This window comes from Lampetra planeri, unplaced genomic scaffold, assembly GCF_965212315.1.
Source record: "Lampetra planeri unplaced genomic scaffold, kcLamPlan1.2.h2 scaffold_160, whole genome shotgun sequence".
NCBI classification, from domain to species: Eukaryota; Metazoa; Chordata; class Hyperoartia; order Petromyzontiformes; family Petromyzontidae; genus Lampetra; species Lampetra planeri.
The window spans coordinates 139,902-162,164 of NW_027614329.1; the positions used below are offsets into that span (position 1 = coordinate 139,902).

General features: G+C 49.6%; 1 protein-coding gene across 1 annotated transcript in view; it reads left to right on the forward strand.

Moving 5' to 3' along the window:
* The window catches only part of LOC144739616 (alkaline ceramidase 3-like), a 39,599-nt gene that overhangs the window by 15,563 nt on the left and 1,773 nt on the right, over positions 1–22,263 (forward strand). The window contains exons 2-9 of the mRNA XM_078622540.1: positions 1,430–1,540; positions 1,708–1,760; positions 3,920–3,972; positions 8,554–8,635; positions 11,153–11,188; positions 14,619–14,677; positions 17,307–17,408; positions 18,910–19,017. Of these exons, the coding sequence (XP_078478666.1) occupies positions 1,430–1,540; positions 1,708–1,760; positions 3,920–3,972; positions 8,554–8,635; positions 11,153–11,188; positions 14,619–14,677; positions 17,307–17,408; positions 18,910–19,017 (604 nt within the window). The remainder of the gene's footprint in view (positions 1–1,429; positions 1,541–1,707; positions 1,761–3,919; positions 3,973–8,553; positions 8,636–11,152; positions 11,189–14,618; positions 14,678–17,306; positions 17,409–18,909; positions 19,018–22,263) is intronic.

Sequence of the window (22,263 nt, forward strand, 5' to 3'; positions counted from 1 at the left end):
CACGAAGCGCTCACTGATTCCGATAAGTAACTCGTCAAGCTGATTGATGAGTTCATTCTTGATGGTGAAACCAACTCTGCGCAGCCGCCGTTGTTGTTCTTCCTGGCTGCCTTTCCAGAAGAGGGGAGCATAGCCACCTCCTGTTTCCTTGAGCTTCCCCTGCTCGCCGAGTCTCACTGAGGGCAGCCCCACGTCAATGTTGTGTTGTCTTGAGTTCCTGGGCCACGATTGCGGTGTGGCGTTCTGGGAATTCACTTTTAGGGTTGTCCATGAGGCTCCTGACATTCCAGGTCCCAAATTATATCGTCTGACTTAAATTTTTGTTTCCACCGCAGCAACGGTGGTCCCTCTGGACGCGGTCATCCAGTCGGGAAGCGCCGAGACAGATTTTGTTTAGGGAACATTTTCTCGCGCCCTTCCCCACGTGGGGTGAGCAAAGTGGATCCAAAAAAGGACTGTTCGGTCGCAATTGCAGCTGTCCAAATGCACTCTTGTCTCCGCCGAGTGTTGGACGACTGTCTTGTAGCTGCCGCCGTCACGCCAGTTTGTAGCTAGAAGCTTCAAGACTTCACAATCCTGCTCCAGTCATCACTAGCCGGATGTCCAAGGACTTGATTTGAACGTGCCGGAAGATGTTGTCCCTTTCATGAAAGACGCCTGTGCACGATTTCTTTTATTGTGGAGAAGCGGTTGCAGAGCAGCCTCCACACAATTCTTGACGGAACGGGACCATGAATCCGATAGCAAGGAAACCAAGGACGATTGGGCATATCATTCTGCTGCAGCCTTCGTCCGGCTTCACAGCCGTTGAGATGTTCACATCTTCTTCCGCCTGCGCTGCCGTTGAGGACTTGTTAACCCATAGCTGGGGGCTTATTGTAATGGCGGCCTATACTTGCCATGTCACAGCATCATCAACGGGTATATGTGGCGTTTCAAGAGGAAAAGCACTGCACTCTGGGGTCCTAACCACACCCTGGTGGTGCTATCGCTGTTTGGTCCACGACTGCGTATTCATCAGGCCCCTGCTTATTTAGCAGCTAACCTTCACGGAAGGTCGATCCACTATCCCGCTACCTGCGGACGCGCTGGGCAGCAGTGCAGCACTGTTGAGTAGTCGCCTGCCCGTGGTGGCTGCCCCTGTCTCTCTGTGTGTGTGTAGGGAACACGCTGAGTGAGTCGCCTGCCTGTGCTGCTGCCCCTCTATGTGTGTAGGGAACACGCTGAGTGAGTCGCCTGCCCGTGCTGCTGTCTCTCTGTGTGTAGGGAACACGCTGAGTGAGTCGCCTGCCCGTGCTGCTGTCTCTCTGTGTGTAGGGAACACGCTGAGTGAGTCGCCTGCCCGTGCTGCTGTCTTTCTGTGTGTGTAGGGAACACGCTGAATGAGTCGCCTGCCCGTGCTGCTGTCCCTGTGTCTCTCTGTGTGTAGGGAACACGCTGAGTAACCTGCCCATGGTGGCTGGCCCTCTTCTCTCCGCGCCATTCTGCGCTCGAGCCCACGTGGAGTGGAGATACCTGTTGGCGCTTGTGGGGATCTCAGGTACCCACGGAGACACGGGAAGGACACAGAGAGACATGGGGGGGGGGGGGACAGACAAAGACATGACGTTGGTGACAATGGTGATGATGTTATGACGATGACGGTGATGATGTTGTAACGATGATGGTGAGGGATGTCGTGATGATGATGATGTTCTGTTTCTGTAGTGGTCGGGATCGGCTCTTGGTTTTTCCACATGACCCTCCTGTACGAGATGCAGGTGAGACTCGCTCATCTATACACTCACCCATTCACCCGCTCAGATTCACTTACTCATTCACCTATTCACTCACCTATTCATTTACCCACCCATTAACTCTCTCAGTCACTCACTCTCTCACCTATTCTCTCACCTATTAATTTACCCACTCATTCACTTTCTAAGACGCACTCTCACCTATTCACTCACCTTTGCATACACTCACCTTTGCATTCACTCCCTCACAGTCATACATTCTCTCACCTATTCACTTACCTATTCATTTACCTACCCATTCACTAGCTCAGAGATCGGATAGCCAACATCGCGGATGGCCGGTTCGTGACTAACGAGACAATATAATATCAGTGTTTATTTGGTGTCTGACCATCTTAACGCCTCCTCTATGTATGCCAGAGCGGGTGAAGCCACGTTGTTTTTGTATCGTTCATTGCATATGTTTGTTGTGCACAAAGCAGAAGAAGCAGCAGCATCATCATTGTCTGTGTAGAGATACCGCCTTGCTGTGAAAGAGCCAACGGCAGAAATATGTCTGGGGTTTGATCTTCACTGAGGCTGCTCATTCTAGATTTGAAGTTTTCAGGACTGCAGGGATCCATACTCTTTGGTTATTTCGGTAAAGTCACGTAGGTAGAAAATAAAATTAATTAAATTACGACGTTTCGATAGCAACACAAGCAATCATCAGGTGGGAAAACCACAGCAAAAACATTTCTTGCTGTGGCTTTCCCACCTGGTGATGATTGCTTGTGTTGCCATCGAAACGTCGTGATTTATTTTATTTTATACCTACATGACTTTACCGAAAAAAACAAAGAGTATGAGGCTGCTCGTGGTCCACCCTAACCCACGCATTGTCCACTGCACAAACCATGACAGCAGCAGCAGATGTTGTATTTAACCCAGGTGAGAAGGCCCGCTGAGCTGCTGTGTAGCGACCTGGCCCATCACAAATGATAGCAGCTCGACCAAGTGGCTTATCGTCATCGTCCCGTGAACATGCATTGCAGCCAAATACTCTAAACGCATAGGGATACATAGAGACCCATAGAGATGCATAGAGACACATAGACATATAGAGATGCTTAGAGACACAGTGACCCATAGACATACATAGTGACCCATAGACATACATAGAGACACATAGAGATACATAGAGACACATAGACATATAGAGATCCTTAGAGACACAGTGACCCATAGACATACATAGTGACCCATAGACATACATAGATACCCATAGACATACCTAGAGAGACGGAGACCCATAAGCAAAAATGTTTTGTATTTTACGAGGTAGTAAGGCCCCACTGAGCTGTGAGGCTCTTTCAGAAGCGACCTGGCCCATCACAAATGATAGCAGCTCTACAAAGTCGCTTATCATCATCGTCATCGTCATCCCGCGGGAACATTTCTAGGAGTAGCCAGATACTCTCAATCGAATGCACAAACGGGAAATTAAAAACGCTCCAGGAGTGGTGGTGATGCGACTGTGGCCATCCAGAACAGAGACCGTATGACAGAGATTAACACATCGTAGGAGACTTTCGTGACCACAATGTTATCCTTGATATAGGTGGTTTGTGGGTTAGATCGTGTTAATATAAACATGTGTCGTCAAACCCTCCGCCACCCAACACGGCTGACGAGTAAGGTTTGTCACGTAAACAAAAACGTGCAAATTAGTTACTAGCACAGCACTAACCAGTGTGTTGGAGAGTAAAACCACGACAGCATTTACAATTCGAGTACTGTGACGTTTCACCGGTAATTACAACAACCAGCCTCATCAGGCGAAATCCAGATGAGGCTGTCACTCTCCAACACACCGGTTAGTGCTGAATTATTAACGAATTGGCACGTTTTGTTTACGCGACAAACCTTACAAAAATTTGCGGTGGTGGTGGCAGGTTTAACGGCACATTTATATTTAGGCGATCTAACCCTATTACTGTACATCACGTAATTACGCAATTACGCCTGATCCACAAATACGAAGGGTGAAGTTCATGGTGGTGATGATGTTCATGGTGATATTCATGGTGATATTCATGGTGATGTTCATGGTGATCATGATGTTCATGATTATGGTCATGGTGATGATGTTGATGATGTGAATGGTGATGTTGATGATGTTGATGTCGGTCATGTTCTATTAGCTGCTGGATGAGCTACCCATGATCTACACATGCTGCGTCTTCGTGTACTGCCTGTGAGTACTGGATACACCGCACAAGCTGCACCGGAGCACTGTATATACTGTACAACCCACACACGGGGAACTGTACACACTGCACAAAGTGACCGCGGGACACTGCACATACTGTACAAACTACAGCTGGACACTCTATACTGTACAAACTGCCTCTCGGCACTGTGCACTACCCGTGAGCATCGTACATACTGTACAACACTGTACGTGAGTACTGTACCAACATTGCTCTTGAAGACATGGGGGTGACGGTAATTTTAAATCCCAGTCTCGTGCCGCGCAAAATGGTGTTAATGACGATTATTATTGTTGATTGTTCGCCCACGTCGTTGCACAAACATCGCGCAGAGGGACCGCAAGCGACCGGACATCGCGACATGCTCCGTCAGGAGATCCGGTGTTCGTCATTGCCGCCATCGTCGTCGTCGTCATCGTTGGCGCGGGGGCATCGGTGGCATTGGCGGCCATTAGCATCGGCTTGTCTAAAACCCGCATCGACGATCCATTCATTCTGCAGCTCAGTTGGGAAAAATGACATCGCTGCTGTTTCTCTTTTCCACGGACTCGCGCCCAATCCGAGCGACGAGCACAAACAAAGAGAATGGCAAAAGCGGTGCAGTTGCAGCGGCCGTCACTGGCAGGCAATCGCTGCTTAGCAGACACACGGAGGAGGAAGGGGGAAGAGGAGGGAGGAGGGAGGAAGGGGGAAGAAGGGGGAGGGAGGGGGGAGGGGGTATGAGGAGGAGGTAGGGATGGAGGGAGGGGGGAGAGAGGGGGAGGGAGGGGAGGGAGGGGAGGAAGGAGGAGGAGCAAGTTGGAGGGAGGAGAAGGAGGAGGGAGGATCAAGGAGGGAGGAGGAGGAAGTTGGAGGAAGGGAGGGAGAAGTTGGAGGGAGGGAGGAGACAAAGGAGGAGGTTGTGGGAGTGTCGAGACACCTCGCCTGCAGACCCACCGCTGTAGATCTGCCGACTGACCATGTTGCCGAGCCGTCTGGCCAGGATCACTCCATACACGGCTTTTAGTTGTCAAAGAATGACATCGGCAGCCATGTTTTCGAGAGCAATGCCCAAAGAGCAGCGGCCTCACACCACGACGCCATTGCCACAACACAGTGACACAACGGCCACAACACGTGCCTCCCCCCAACCACTGCACTCTGAGTCGGCTCGCGACCCCTGCCTCCCCCTGTGCCTCCGTGGCGCATCGTGAAGAGTTCCACTGCACTCTGACCACCCATCAACCGGTCAACCCGGGGTCTGTGCACGGCTCTCGCGACGTTCTTCACCAATTTAAAGCGTGAAGATCGAGGCAATGGTTTCTCACTTGAGGGAGGCAACGGCGTTCTCCCGGCCTGCCCTCTGAGTTTTTATCAACCTGGGGCCCGGATGCGACGTCGGTAGCAGGAGGCGGGCGTCGATATTCATCGCCACGGCTGCCAAATGAAGACGCCGCCACTCGACCGCATCCACGCTGTCCATTCTGATTGTCCACGTGGCAAAATCTTTAGTTGAGCGAGGGGTTTGCTTCCCCCAGACCTGTGTCGAAATGGAGGAGTTAACACTGCTCCCGAAAAGAAGTTGCCCTGAGTCAATGTAAATATACATATAGTGAGACCCCACCAACTATCGTCCCCAATCTCAAACCTGAGTACGACATCAGTGGTCACGGAGCGCCTGCGTCTGAAGCGGTCGCTACGTCCCCACATCGCTGCAATGGTCAGATTCAACTCCATTGCAGTCTGTACCAGAGGTGCCACAAGCACTAAGACAGCTCTATTGAAGATCACCGGTGACCTCTACAAAATCACCGATGACCTCTACAAGATCACGAATTACTTCTGCAAAGTCACAGATGACCTCTAGAAGATCACAGATGACCTCTAGAAGATCATTGATGACCTCTACAAGATCACTGATTACCTCTACAAGATCACAAATGACTTCTGCAAAGTCACCGATAATCTCTACAACATCACCAATGACCTCTACAACATTACCGATGACCTATACAAGATTACCGCTGACCTGTACGAGATTACGGATGATCTCTACAACTTACCGATGACTTCTACAAGATCACCACTGACCTATACAAGATCACTTATGATCTCTACAAAATTACCGATGACCTATACAGTGAGGGAAAAAAGTATTTGATCCCCTGCTGATTTTGTACGTTTGCCCACTGACAAAGAAATGACCAGTCTATAATTTTAATGGTAGGTTTATTTGAACAGTGAGAGACAGAATAACAACAACAAAATCCGGAAAAACGCATGTCAAAAATGTTATAAATTGATTGCATTTTAATGAAGGAAATAAGTATTTGACCCCTCTGCAAAACATAACTTAGTACTTGGTGGTAAAACCCTTGTTGGCAATCACAGAGGTCAGACGTTTTTTGTAGTTGGCCACCAGGTTTGCACACATCTCAGGAGGGATTTTGTCCCACTCTTTGCAGATCTTCTCCAAGGCATTAAGGTTTCGAGGCTGACGTTTGGCAACTCGAACCTTCAGCTCTCTCCACAGATTTTGTATGGGATTAAGGTCTGGAGACTGGCTAGGCCACTCCGGGACCTTAATGTGCTTCTTCTTGAGCCACTCCTTTGTTGCCTTGGCCGTGTGTTTTGGGTCATTGTCATTCTGGAATACCCATCCATGACCCATTTTCAATGTCCTGGCTGAGGGAAGGAGGTTTTCACCCAAGATTTGACGGTACATGGCACCATCCATCGTCCCTTTGATGTGGTGAAGTTGTTCTGTCCCCTTAGCAGAAAAACACCCCCAAAGCATAATGTTTCCACCTCTATGTTTGACGGTGGGGATGGTGTTCTTGGGGTCATGGGCAGCATTCCTCCTCTTCCAAACACGGCGAGTTGAGTTGATGCCAAAGAGCTCCATTTTGGTCTCATTTGACCGCAACACTTTCACCCAGTTGTCCTCTGAATCATTCAGATGTTCATTGGCAAACTTCAGACGGGCATGTATATGTGCTTTCTTGAGAAGGGGGACCTTGCGGGTGCTGCAGGATTTCAGTCCTTCACGGCGTAGAGTGTTACCAACTGTTTTCTTGATGACTATGGCCCCAGCTGCCCTGAGATCATTGACAAGATCCTCCTGTGTAGTTCTGGGCTGATTCCTCACCGTTCTCATGATCATTGCAACTCCACGAGGTGAGATCTTGCATGGAGCCCCAGGCTGAGGGAGATTGATAGTTCTTTTGTGTTTCTTCCATTTGCGAAATAATCGCACCAACTGTTGTCACCTTCTCATCAAGCTGCTTGGCGATGGTCTTATAGCTCATCCCAGCCTTGTGTAGGTCTACAATCTTGTCCCTGACATCCTTGGAGAGCTCTTTGGTCTTGGCCATGGTGGAGAGTTTGGAATCTGATTGATTGCTTCTGTGAACAGGTGTTTTTTATACAGGTAACAAAGCTGTGATTAGGAGCACTCCCTTTAAGAGTGTGCTCCTAATCTCAGCTCGTTACCTGTATAAAAGACACCTGGGAGCCAGAAATCTTTCTGATTGAGAGGGGGTCAAATACGTATTTCCCTCATTAAAATGCAAATCAATGAAAAAAAAATTTGACGTGCGTTTTTCTGGATTTTTGTTGTTGTTATTCTGTCTCTCACTGTTCAAATAAACCTACCATTAAAATTATAGACTGATCATTTCTTTGTCAGTGGGCAAACGTACAAAATTAGCAGGGGATCAAATACTTTTTTCCCTCACTGTACAAGATCACCTATGATCTCTTCAACATTAACGATGACCTATACAAGATCACTAATGATCTCTACAACATCACCGATGACTTCTACAAGATCACTACTGACCTATACAAGATCACCGATGATCTCTACAACATCACCGATGACTTCTACAAGATCACCACTGACCTATACAAGATCACCGATGATCTCTACAACATCAACGATGACTTCTACAAGATCACCACTGACCTATACAAGATCACCGATGATCTCTACAAGATCACCACTGACCTATACAAGATCACCGATGATCTCTACAAGATCACCACTGACCTATACAAGATCACCTATGATCTCTACAACATCACCGATGACGTCTACAAGATCACCACTGACCTATACAAGATCACCGATGATCTCTACAACATCAACGATGACTTCTACAAGATCACCACTGACCTATACAAGATCACCGATGATCTCTACAAGATCACCACTGACCTATACAAGATCACCTATGATCTTTACAACATCACCGATGACGTCTACAAGATCACCACTGACCTATACAAGATCACCGATGATCTCTACAACATCACCGATGACCTATACAAGATCACCGATGACCTCCACCACATCACGGATGACTTCTACAAGATCACTGATGACCACTAGAAGATCACTGATGACCTCCACCACATTACGGATGACCTCTACAAGATCACCGATGACCTCTGACCTCTACAACATCACGGATGACCTCTACATCACAGATGACTGGTGTACTGTGTACTTTGCCTGTGAGTGCTTGATGATGATGATGTTGATGTTGTTGATATTGTTGATCATGATGTTGTTGATGTTGCAGGTTTCTCAGCTTTGAGAAGCCAAACTTCATGAATGTTCCGTTCATCCTCACTCTGGTGGCATTCAGCTGCCTCGTCACAGGGGTGAGGGCATCACTAACATCAACATCACTAACATCAACATCACTAACATAAACATCACTAACATCAATATCAGCACCATCAACACCGCCATCCACATCACGAACATCGCCATCAACATTGCCATCAACATCGCCAGCAATATCACCATCAATTTTACCATCAGTATTGCCATCAATATCACCATCGGCATCACCATAAAAATTACCATCAATATTGCCCTCAACATCGCCATCGCCATCACCATCAACATCAACATCGCCATCAACATCAACATCGCCGTCACTTTCCAGCTTCAGCAGCAGGCGCATCTTAAGTTGACAAGCCAATGGTCAGTGGGCAGATCAGCTCCACGGTAGGTCCTGATGTCAAGGACATGGGCTTACATCCGCTGTTTCGTCACTATGTGGTCCAGCAGATGTTCCTGCTTGGACCCGGCATGCATCCATGATGTTGTGTGGATGCGCCGATGCCGAAACAGCGTGTTGGTAATTACAAGCCCATGGGCTGCACAGAAGTTTAGCAGCCTCGTAGCATTGTGTTTGAGCTGATCTGGCCCATGCCTTCCAATCACTCCAGACCAGGTGCCAGCATCAGAACCTGCTCAGGCATTAAAGTCACCCAACAGGATGACTCTATCCTAAGGGGCATAAGCTACCACCACCACTCCTCGCCTCTGATTGATGGGAAGGTGAGCCCACAGTAGCCTGGGGCTTACAGCTTCCCACAAATCACCACCATGCTCCCACACCCCTTCATTATATTGTTTAGAAGAAGAGCCACTCCCTATTGTTTGGCAGTTTCCTGCCCCAAGTCGAGGACTGTCCACCCCTCATCTGACTGGAGCCAGAGCCGGTCCACTGGACCCCCCTGTATTCCACACATAGATTCAGGCAGTACCGGTCCAGCTCCTGAAGAGGAGTGGCGGCCTCTCCTCCACACTGAGCGTTTGGACATTCCACGTGGCCACCCACCGTGGTTTCCTGCTGTCTCTGGAAGAATCCCTAGGGGAGGGGTATAGTCTGGCTCCACCAAATGGGGTTTGGCCAGAAGATGCTTGTCCCATACATACGTACATATGTACGTCCACTCAGGGAATCCGGGACAAGCTTATTATAGTATGTTCACCGTGATTAATTGGTAAGGTGATTTTAAAATGGCGGGGTTACCAGCCCCTTGAATACTGTAATGGAGACATGCATACACACAAATTAACACAGTGACACATAGCCACACGCAGAGACACACAGGCAATCTCTTTGAAACACTTAACAGCAATTGAAACACCACACATACATCTACAGACGTATACATTACTCACCTCACCCTAACTGACATAAATTAACTTAACACTTAGACACCGCCACCTCCTCAGCTGCTTAAATATAACCACAAGACAAAGACAAGTGTTGTCATCACATCTACCCCTCTATTTAAGGAACGAAACAGGTGGACTTCTCCACAAATCTGGCTGTCGCCTGATGATGCTAGTTGTAATTGCTGGCGAAACATCGTACTCAGATTGTAAATGTTGTGGCTTGGCTCTCCAACACACCGGTGTGCTAGTAACGAATTGGCACGTTCTGTTTACGTGACAAACCTTGCAAATTGGCTGTGTCGGGTGGTGGCGGGTTTAACGACACATTTATATTTTTAAGTGGTAGAATCCAAAAGACCTGTATTGTGGATGATATTGGTCGCGAAAGCCTACTTGTTAAATATCTCTCGTAGCCGTAACTGTGCGGCAAGAGCTGTTAGCGAGCACCACTGCAGGCCGGCACGACACATGAGGGGCTGGGTGGCCAGCACCACAGCAGTAGCGATGCTTACCCACTGCACCAGGTACTGATTTGGGACGTAGACGACCTAGGGGAGGCCCAGGATTCGCCACTGGTGTTGATGGCCTTGAGCGGGAATCGAACTCGGGTCGCCGGGTTTGTGGTGGAGCGCGGCACTAACCCGCTGCCCTACATCACCACAGACACTCACCACACTCATTGTAACCAACTTTTGTTCAGAAGCGACCTGGCCATGACAAATGAGAGCTCAAACAAGTGACTGCTTATTATCATAATCGTCGTAGTCACGTGGGAATTTATAGCAGAAGCCAAACAACTCTAAAACACGTGGTGGAGACGTTGATTCTAAACGTGGAGGGGAAAACCGGAGGACCCGGAGAAAAATCCACGCGACCATGGGGAAAGAGATGCAGACTCCAAATATACAGCAGCAGCAGGCATCGTCAGGGTCGGAATCGAACCCACGACCTCCTGTAGACCAGGCGAGATAGTTAACATCTCCTAGCCACCGTGATGATGAACGAGAAACGCAGACTCCAAATATACAGCAGCAGGCATCATCAGGGTCAAGGATCGAACTCACAACCTCCTGTAGACCAGGCGAGGTAGTTAACATCTCCTAGCCACCGTGATGCCCCAAAACACACACTCATCGCTCACCACACTCACTCATCGCTCACCACTTACCTCACCACTCACGCAGCCGTCTGTGTCTCTGCAGATTTACCTCCTCTTGAAGGAGCCAGTGTTCCATCAGGTGAGGACGATCACACGGCTGATGGTGCACCTAGCCTGGCACTGGGGATAACACTGATTTTATTGATCTTGATGACTTCAAGGGTGATGTCCATGGTGCTAGTGTTGGTGATGTTAATGATTGCGGTGATGTTGCTGTAGGTCATGTTGATGGTGGTGATGTTGTTGATCATGATCCTGATGATGATGATGATGTTGTTGACATTGGCGATATTGATGGTGGTGGTGATGTTGCTGTAGGTCATGTTGATGGTGGTGATGCTGTTGGTGATGTAGTTGGTGGTGGTGGTGATGATGTTGGTGGTGATGTTGGTAGTGATAATGTTGATGATATTACTGTAGATGGTAATGTTGATGGTGGTGTCGGTGGTGACGATGATGACGATATTGATGGTGGTGGTGTTAATTTTGGTGATGTTGATGTTGTTGATATTGGTGATTTTGATGTGTGGTTATGTTGGTGAGCATGATCCTGGTGATGATGTTGTTGACATTGGCGATATTGATGGTGGTGGTGGTGATGTTAATGCTGGTTATGATGATCATGATGCTGATGTTAATGGTGATGTTTTCGGGTGAGCTGAGAGAAACGGGCGGCCCACTCCCAGTGTCCACAACACGCAACGTCCACGCGTAAGCAGGCTTCTCTTGGAGGTTCAGAGAGCCGTGCGGTTCTCTAAACGGTCCAGACCTTCCTTCCCCACCTCCCCCCCTCCCGAGACCCTGGCTGATGGAGGAGGTGTTCCGGTTGACTGCGAAAGAGCGACAGGCTCACTCCCACTGTCTGCACCGCATCCCACGTCAAAAAATGAGGAGGCTTACCACAACCTTCGCACGGAGGTTTGGAGAGCCGTGTGGCACTGCAAGGATGGGTGGTGGTCGCGGGTCGCTGAGGAGATGGAAAATACCTCGTTAGCCCACGATCACAAATCACTCTTTCATTCCATCACAAACGCAACTTGCAGCACCACACCGATCAACATCCTTAAGGGAAAGAACGGTGATCCGATCTCTGACCCCTGAGGGGAAATCCCTCGGTTCAAAAGATACCATGGGACAGGGTGGGGATGACCCTGCCGGGGCTGCTGTGCCTCAAATATTGGAGGAAGTAGCCCCCCCATTATGAGTGGCTGGTTGGCATCCCATCTTCTGAGAAAGTACAAGGGGTGATCCAGAGTCTGAGACCATGAAAAGCGCCAGGCAGAGATGATTTCCCAAGCGCAATGCTGAGGGAAGGTGCATCTGTGTGCAGACTGCCCTACATGATATCATCACAACTATCTGGACCACTGGATGGGTTCCACAGGATGGGAAGGATGCCCTGGTGGTCCCCCTCTTTAAGAAAGGGGACCGCACAGACTGTAACAACTACAGGGGCATCTCACTCCTCAGTGTGCCGGGTAAGGTCCTTGCAAGGATTATTCACCATCGCCTTGCCAGACACGCTGAGGAGAGGCTTGCGGAGCCCCAATGTGCTTTTATACTGAGGCGGTCCTGCACAGATGCCATATTCTCTGTTCGTCTGCTACAGCAGAGGTGTAGGGAATTCCCACAGGACCTACATCTCTGCTTTATTTACCTGGTTGTGACCTATGATACCATCAACAGGGCATGGATCTGGGTTGGTCTTCGTGCTTTCTAATTCCCTGACTCTCTGCTCACAATAATTAAGGACCTTCATGATGGTGGGCATCCCTGGCTAAAGCTATGTGGCCGGGAATCGGAGCCATTCCCTGTTCACCTTGGGATGTCCTCTGGCCACTACACTCTTTTATATATTTTCGACCAGTTAATTTGAGAAGCTTTCAATGGCTGTACGAGTAGAATTTCCATCTGGTACAGATACAATGGGAGACGGATTGATGCCTAGGTGCGGTCGAGGGATGGCTCCCAATTGGTCAACCATGATGCGTATGCTAATGAGCTGGTGATTGCTGCTCACTCAGAAGAGGAGTTGGAGGCTCTGCTGCTGAACATGGAGCATGGCACTCAGAGGTGGGGTCTTACCGTCAGCACCACGAAAACGAAGCACCTGCTTGGGTATGTTATGTTACCAAACGCTCCACCCCCTCCACTCCTCATGAGTGATGGAGCAGTTGCAGAGAGAGTGGAGAGGTTTCCATACCTGAGCAGTATGCTTATGACCAGCTCCGGTTTGGCAGCAGAGGTCTCGCTGTGAATCAGCCGAGCGGCATTATCCTTTTCATCAGCTGCATAACGCTGTGTGGAAGCTACCTGGTCTGTCACTCCGCACAAAGCTTCGGATCATCTCGACCACAGTCATGCCCTCCCTTCTATATACTTGTGAAACGTGGATCTCTCTAATTGAACATCTGCGCCGGTTTTAAACATTTCGGCTGGTCTGCCTCCGATCCATCCTGGGTTTAACCAGGCTGGATTGTGTGAGGAACTCAAAAATCCTTGAAAGATCTGGACACAGTCTCATCAGTGAACTCCTCCGGCAAGCAAGGCTGCATTGGCTGGGTCATATAGCCTGCATCCCCAGCCACCACATGCCCAAGCAGCTTCTGTTTGGCTGGATAGAGGGGGCTAAACGGGCACCACATGGGCTAAAGAGGAAATGGACTGATGCAGTACACAAGGATGTGAGCTGAGTGGACTTGCTGATGACTGGTACCAGCGGTGTCAAAATCGGCCGAGGCTCGTAAAGGAGGCTACTGGACAGTTGGAGGAAGTCGCCATCCAACAACAACAGAGAGCAGAGGAGCGACGCTCACAACAACGAGTGGAGCGCTGGGCAAGCTAAAACACAGGAAGTTGCCACAGTAGGGGCACAGGTGGTGGTTCATCTGCCAGTCATCTCAGTCAGTCAACCCATGACACCTGGGTCTGTCCCATGACCTCCCGTCAGCGAGCCTTCGAAACTTCACGTGGCCACAAAGTGCCCCTGGCCTGGCACAAGCGCCGTGGCGACTTCACCGCTATTTGGTGGCCAACAGTGGTGGTTTTTGTTTGATGTTGATGGGGGTGGTGATGAAGTTGCTGTAGGTGACGTTGCACTTGGTGATGTTGATGGTGGTGGCGATGCTGTAGGTGATGGGGGTTATGTTGATTGTGATGGTGGTGATGTTGCTGTACATTATCGTGGTTAAGTTGATTGCAATGTTGATGGTGGTGATGGTGATTTTGGTAAATGGTGATGGTGGTGATGATGTTGCTGTAGGTGATGGTGGTGAAGTTGATTGCGATGATGACATTGATGGTGATGTTGATGATGGTGACGATGTTGGTGTTTATGGTGACGGTGGCGATGTTGGTGTTGATGCTCATTGATGTTGATGATGGTGATGTTGATGGTGATCATGTTGCTGTAGGTGACTTTGCACTAGGTGATCATTGTGGTGATGTTGATGGCGATGTTGATGATGTTGATGATGTTGATGATGCTGATGATGCTGCTGCTGCTGCAGGTGATGTACGGGATGCTCGTCTGCTTCCTCGTCGTCCGTGGAGTCTACATCGTGTTCTGGTACCGAGTGCTCGTGATGCCTGTTGTGGTGGTGGTTGCGGTGGTTGCGGTGGTTGCGGTGGTTGTGGTGGTTGTTGTGGTTGTTGTGGTTGTGGTGGGAGTGGTGTGGAGAGTCGGTTTAACACGGAGGCTTTCACGACCAGTATTATTCATGATAAAGATTTTTGGGTTAGATTTTGTGTCATAACCCTCCACCACCCGACACGGCCACTCAGTAAAAAAAGTGTCACGTTGACAAAAGAGAAAATAGTTCACTACTTTAGCCCACCGGTGTGTTGAAGAGTGAATCCACAACATTTACAACTTGAGTATGGGGCAGTCCATAAATGACGTCACGCTATTTTGGACGATTTTTGACCCCCCCTTTCCTTCGTCACACGACGTCACAAAAAGTCAGACCCCCCCCCCCTCAAATATGACGTCACAAAGCTCTGCCCCCCGCCCCCCCCCCTGTGACGTCACATTTATCAAACCCCCTACCCCCCCTTCGTCACATATCGTCACAAATGTCTGACCCCACCCCCCCCCCCCTAGGTGTGTGACGTCATTTATGGACGGCCCCTATGACGTTTCGCTGGAAATTACATCCAGCATCTTCGGCCAATCTGCACTTTTTAAAACCGGGAGCAAGTGGAGGGCTTCACGATTCTGGCAAATCGCCCGATGAAGCTGGATGTAATTTCCAGCGAAACGTCGTACTACTCAAGAATTGTAAATGTCGTGGATTCACTCTTCAACACACCGGTGGGCGAAAGTAGTGAACTATTTTGTCTTTTGTCAACGTGACACAAGTTTTTACTGATTGGCCGTGTCGGGTGGTGGAGGGTTGCGACACATTTATAAATAACGCGATCTAAGCCAAACACCTTTATTATGGCGTGGAGAGTGGTTGTGGTTGCAGTGGTGTTGAGTGTGGTTGTGGTGGGAGTGGTGTTGATTGGTTGGGGTTGGAGTGGTCTTGGGTGGTTGTGGTGGGACTGGTTGTGGTTAGAGTGGTGTTGAGAGTGGTTGTGGTTGGAGTGGTGTTGGGTGGTTGTGGTTGAAGTAGTGTTGAGTGGTTGTGGTGGTCATTGGGGTTGTGGTGGTGGCTGTGGTGGTTCTATTGTTGTGCTTGATGTAGATGTGGTTCAGGAGCTCGATGCTCAATGTGGAGGTCCTGCAGCAGCTGCTGCTGTCTCTGCTGCTGTTGCTGCTGCTTCTGCTGCTGTTTCTGCTGCTGTTGTTGTTGCTGCTACTGCAGCTGTTGTTGCTGCTGCTTCTGTTGATGCTGCTGTTGCTGCTGTTTCTGCTGCCGCTGTTGCTTCTGCTGCTGTTGCTCCTGCTGGTGCTGCTTCTGCTGCTGTTGCAGCTGTTTCTGCTGCTGCTGTTGCTGCTGTTGCTGCTTCTGCTGCTGATGTTGCTTCTGTTGATGCTGCTGCTTAATCAGAGACAGATGGTGGAGTTTTGCCATTCCTCCTTTGCCTCCTTTTCCTCCGTCTAAGGAGTTCAGAATACAGTGGTGTAGCTTATGTGGCCTTCCTGTGTCTCCACGAGACTCTACGGATCTTAATGAGTCTCTATGTGTCTCCATGAGTCTTTGTGTGCCTCCATGGATTTCCATGAGACTCTGGATCTCTCTGAGTCTCTATGTGTCTCCATGTGTCTCCACGAGTCTCGATGTGTCTCCATGAGTCTCTATAGATTTATCTGAGTCGCTGTGTCTCCATGCGTCTCTGGATCTCTCTGACTCTCTGTCTCCATGAGTCTCTATGGATCTCTCGGAGTCTCGATGTGTCTCCATGAGTCTCTATAGATTTATCTGAGTCTTTGTGTCTCCATGAGTCTATGGATCTCTCTGACTCTGTGTCTCCATGAGTCTATATTGATCTCTCTGACTCTGTCTCCATGAGTCTCCATGAGTCTCTATAAATTTATCTGAGTCTCTGTGTCTCCATGAGTCTATGGATCTCTCTGACTCTGTGTCTCCATGAGTCTCTATGGATCTCTCTGACTCTGTCTCCATGAGTCTCTATGGAACTGTCTGAGTGTACTGCCTAGTTTAATTGTTTTGGCTGCATGCCCACCGTTGCACGACTGTGGCAGTGTCTTTAATTTTCCATTCATGAAGGAGATGTGTGCATCCGCCTGGTGCTGCTCTGATGTGGTTGATGGTCACCCCAGTGGTGAATGGGTGGGTAAGTGGATGAGTGAGTGGGTGAATGAGTGGGTGAGTGGGTGGGTTGGTGAGTGAGTGGGTAGGTTGGTGAGTGAGTGAGTGGCATGTCTTTCAGGATGAGGAATCTCAAAGCCAGGAGGTGCGATGATGTTTCGGTCTCAAATGAGGTGTTTCTTTTGGATTTCCGTGTTATTCCACTATGTTCGCCGCGTTCTTCCAGGTCTGGGTGAGATTCTAGGATGGCGACAGCAATCCCAGCTACTAGACCAGGCTGGAGCATAGTGACTGACACTGAGTGGATCAGTGATGGTTGTGGTGGTTGTGGTGGTTGCTGTGGTTGTAGTAGTTGTGGTTGTTCCTGCTGTGGTGGTAGGAGTAATTGTGGTGATGGTTGTGGTTGCTGTGGTTGCAGCGGTGGTGGTTGCTATGATTGTGGTTGCTATGATGATGGTTGCTATGGTGATGGTGGTGCAGGGTCCTCCCGTGCCTGCAGACCCTCATGTTCTCCTCGCTCGCCTCCTTCCTCCTCGGCTTCATCCTCTGGAACCTCGACAACAACTTCTGCCCCACGTGGAGGTTAGGGGTCACCGGGTCACGACGGTCTTGGGGTCACGAGATGTTAACTACCTCGCCTGGTATGCAGAAGATTGTGGGTTCGATCCCGACTCTGACGCCTCTGTATATCAGGAGTTTGTATGCTGTTCTCTCTCACCGTGGTCGCGTGGATTTTTCTCCGGGCCCTCCGGTTGTCCCCTCCACATTTATAATCAACATCACCACACGTATAGAGTATTTGGCTGATGCTATAAATGTCCACGTGGTAAAATAAAAACATAGTTTAGTTGAGGGTGACGGGTTGCTAAGTTACAGCTCACAGGGTCCGCACAGAGGTCAGACTGACATGGGGAATATTGAAGATGACGCTGATGTTGATGATGTGGGCGATGGGATACAGGTGATGGTGGTTGTTGATTGTTGATGTCATAATCTTTGGAAGAACGTAATCAACCAGGCTATGCGTTAACTGTGTGTTAACCGACTCTCTGTGTTGCATTGCATTACACTTCCTAATTTTACTAAATTTGTTTTCTCAAACTTCATATTTCTCTCTCTAAATTTTGCAGTGCTTGTTTGTTTATGAGTCCATTGTCTCTCCTCTGGCCGCTATGGGCAGGAATTCCACACAACTCTCTCATTGTTCTCTACCCCAATCCCCCCCCCCTCTCTATTTAAGGCCTCGACACAGAGGCGTTGTCTTTCTGTTTGTCTATGTGTGTGCCTCTCTCTGTCTCTGGGTGTGTCTCTCTCTGTGTCTCTCTCTGCTTGTGTCTATGTGTCTCCGTGTCTGTGTTTTTTCTCTCAAATTTAGCAATCTTTGGAAGAACGTAATCAACCAGGTAGGGTGTTGACTGTTGTGTTAGCCGACTCTGTGTTGTATTGCATTATATTTCTAAGTTTACTGTTTGTTTTCTCATTCATTCTTGTGTTGCAATCGAAACGTCGTATTCCATTATTATTTAATTTATTTTCTTTCTACGTGACTTGACCAAAAGAACCAAAGAGTAATTCCTGCAGTCACGAAAGCTTAGAATCTAGTTTGAAACGTCGTGATTTATTTTATTTTATACCTATGTGACTTTACTGAAAGAACCAAAGAGTATAGTTTGAGCTTTTATTTGGCCGGATAGAGGGGGCTGAACAGGCGCAGCACGGGCTAGAGAAGAGATGGAGTGATGTGGTACAGGAGGACGTGAAGCTGAGTGGACTTGTCGATGACTGGGACCGCGATGTCAAGATCGGCCTCTGTGGAGGAGGCTCGTGAAGGACGCTACTGGGCAGTTAGAGGCAACAAGTTGGCACAGTAGGGGGCACAGGTGGCGGTGCATCTGCAGGTCGTCTCAGTCAGTCGACCCATGCAAACCTGCAGGGTCTGTCCGGTGACCTGCCAACGGGCACAAGCGCCATTGTGACATCACCGCTACCTAGTGACGAATGGCTGTTGTGTGCATGACGAGGTAAGTGTGACGAGGTGAGTGTGATGAGGTGAGTGACGAGGTGAGTGTGACGAGGTGTGCAGGAGGGTGAGGGTCTCCATGCTGCCCACGTCTCTGGGCGCCGTGTCGCAGCTCCACGCATGGTGGCACCTCCTGTCGGGCCTCGGCTCGTACCTGCACATCCTGTTCAGGTGGCGTCACCATCACCAACATCACCGCAGCCATCGCCAACATCACCGTCACCAACATTGTAATCACGATCACCATCGCCAACATCACCGTCACCAACATTATAATCATCATCGCCAACATAATCAAAATCACCAAACCCATCATCGCTAACATCCTCACCATCATCAATATCCCCAACATCATCATCAACAGCCACGATTCGACACTTAAGTGTCAGTGACATCACCACGGCGCCTGTGCCAGGCCAGGTGCACGTTGAGGTCACGTTAAGTGTCGAAGACTCGCTGACAGGAGGTCATGGGAGAGATCCAGCAGGTGCCATGGGTTGACTGACCGAGATGGCTGGCAGATGCACCATCTGTGCCCCCTACTGTGCCAACTTCCTGAAATTTTGCCGCCTGGGGGTTCACTCGGATCATTGTTGTGAGTGTCACTCCTCTGCACTCTGTTGTTGTTGGAGGGCGACTGCCTCCAAATGCCCAGAAGCATCCTTCATGAGTCTTCTCCACAGAGGCCGATGTTGACATCGCTGATACCAGTCTTTGGCAAGTCCATGCAGCTCCACATCCTCGCATACCGCATCAACCCATCTCTTCTCCAGCCCGTGCCATGCCTGTTTAGCCCTCTCTATCCGGCCAAACAGAATCCACTTGGGCATGCGGTGGCTGGACATGCGGGCTACATGACCCACTCAACTCAGTCTTGCCTGCTGAAGGAGCGCACTGATGGGACTGTGTCCAGATATTTCAAGAATGTGTGAGCTCCTCACACAATTTAGCCTGGTTAAACCCAGGGTGGGTTGTAGGTAGGCCAGCCTGAATGTTTCTAACCAGCGCCGATGTTCCATTAGAGGAGGGGTCCACGTTTCACAAGCATAGAGAAGAGAGGGAATTACTGTGGCTGAAAAAACCCGAAGCTGGCAGGCCAGGTAACTTCCACGCAGCTTTATGCAGCCGAGGAAAAGACAATGCCACCTGACTGATTCGGAGTGAGACCTCTGCTGTGAAACTGGAGCCGGTCATAAGTACATTGCCCAGGTATGCAAAACGCTCCACTCTATACAAACCTGCTCCATCACCAATGGCGAGTTGAGGGGATGGAGCGTTTGACGGTACAAAATACCCATGCAGGTTCTTAGTTTTGGTGGTGCAGATGGTAAGACCTCACCTCTTAGTGGCACACTCTGGGTTTAGCAGCAGCACCTCCAACTTCTCCTCTTAGTGAGCAGCATTCACCAGACCATCAGCAAGCCTCTCCACAGCGTGCCTGGCAAGGCGATTTTGAATAATCCTTGCCAGAACATTTCCCCACACACTGAGGAGAGAGATGTCCCGGTAGTTGTTACAATCAAGGGCACCCTTCCAATTCTGTGGAACCCATCCTCTGGTCTACACATTTGTGCACACACATGCCACCTTCCCTCAGCATTTCGCTTGGGAGATCCTCTCTGCCCGGCACTTTTCCTGGTCTCAAACTCTGGATCGCCTCTTGTGCTTCCTCGACAGATGGTATCTCAGCCAAACACTCAGAAGGGGTGGCTACTTATGCCAATATTTGAGGCACAGCAGCCCCAGCAGGGTCGTCCCCACCTTGCCCCATTTTATTGTCTTTGCTGAGGGAATTATCCTCGACAGACCTGATAGAAATGCTCTGCAAACCTGCATTTAGTTCCTGGGGGTCAGAGATCAGAGTATCGTTCTTTCCATTAAGGATGGTGATAGGTGAGGTACTGCAAGTATCTTTTTGAATGGATTTAAAGATGGATTTGTGATCGCGCGCTACTGAGGCAGACTCCATCTCCTCAGCAATCCGCAACCACCACCCATTATTGCAGCGCCGCACGGCTCTCCGAACCTCCGAGCGAAGGCTGCGGTAAGCCTCCTCATTCTTCGACGTGGGATGCTGTAGATGGTGGAAGTGTGGGCCTATCATTTTTTCTCAACGAGCCAGAGCACCTCCTTCAGCCAAGGCATCTGGGGAGGTCTGGACCGCATACCCAATGCAACCATTGCAGCTGCATGAGCCACAGACCTGAACCTTGCCCATTTCCCCTCAGCATCAGGAGGGGGAACGATGCCAACCCCAGCTGGAAGCAATGTTGAAATTCCTGCTTGAAATTATCCTCAGCTAGCTCAGACCAGACTCATGTGAGTTTTAATGGAGCCCTACATGGACACCTACCACAGGAGTGGAAGCATGTCAGGCGCATCTTAAAATGACAAGCTGATAGTCAGTGGGCAGATCAGCTCCATGGTTAGTCCTGGTGTCAAGGACATGGGCTGCATCCACTGGGCCATCCATTATATAGTCCAGCAGATGTTCTTGCTTGGACCCCGCGTGCATCCATGATATTTAGTGGATGCGCCGATGCCCGAACATCGTGTTGATAATTACAAGGCCATGGGCTGCACAGAAGTCAAGCAACCTTCTACCGTTATTAATGAGCTCATCTGGCCCATGCCTTCCAATCACTCCGATCCAGGTGTCTGCGTCATGACCCACTTAGGCATTAAAGTCACCCAACAGGATGACTCTATCCCGAGGGGCCAATTTAGCTAGCACTTGGGACCGGAGGTTAAAGAAGGCATCTGACTCATTGGCCTTGCCTGCATCCCTCCGCTGATGTTAATGTTCGGTGGGGGCGTAAGCAACTACCACCACCATTCCTCACCTTGTTGAGGCCCACAGCAACCTGGGACCTCACCGCCATGCTCACACACCCCCTTCATTCGTTTGTTCAAAACAAGCGCCCACACCATGTTGTTTGGTAGTTTCCTTCACCGAGTGGAGAACTGTTCACCGCTCATGAAGACTGGATCCAGAACTGGTCCACCGGACCTCCTGTGTTTCACAGAGATCCCAGGTGGTACCGGTCCATCTCCCGACAGAGGAGTGACAGTCTCGCCTTCAAAACGAGAGCCTGAACATTCCACGTAGCCAATCGCAGTGTGTTCTCCTGTTCCTGGAGGGAACCCCGAGGTGGGGGTGGGGTTCAGTCTGGCTCTGCCAGATGGAGTTTGGCCAGAAGGCATCATGAAGGCCTGTCCCCATGGGGCCTCCAGCACGAGCTTATTGCAGTGTTTCCATCGTGATGCTTGGTAGAAGTACCAGGTGCAGGGGGTTACCAGCCCCACGCACACCCATTTTACCGCCAAATGTCACCAACATCGTCACCTTCACCAGCATCAATACCATCACCAGCAAAGAGGCCTCAGACGCGTCCTCTTGTCTCTCCCCCCTCCATT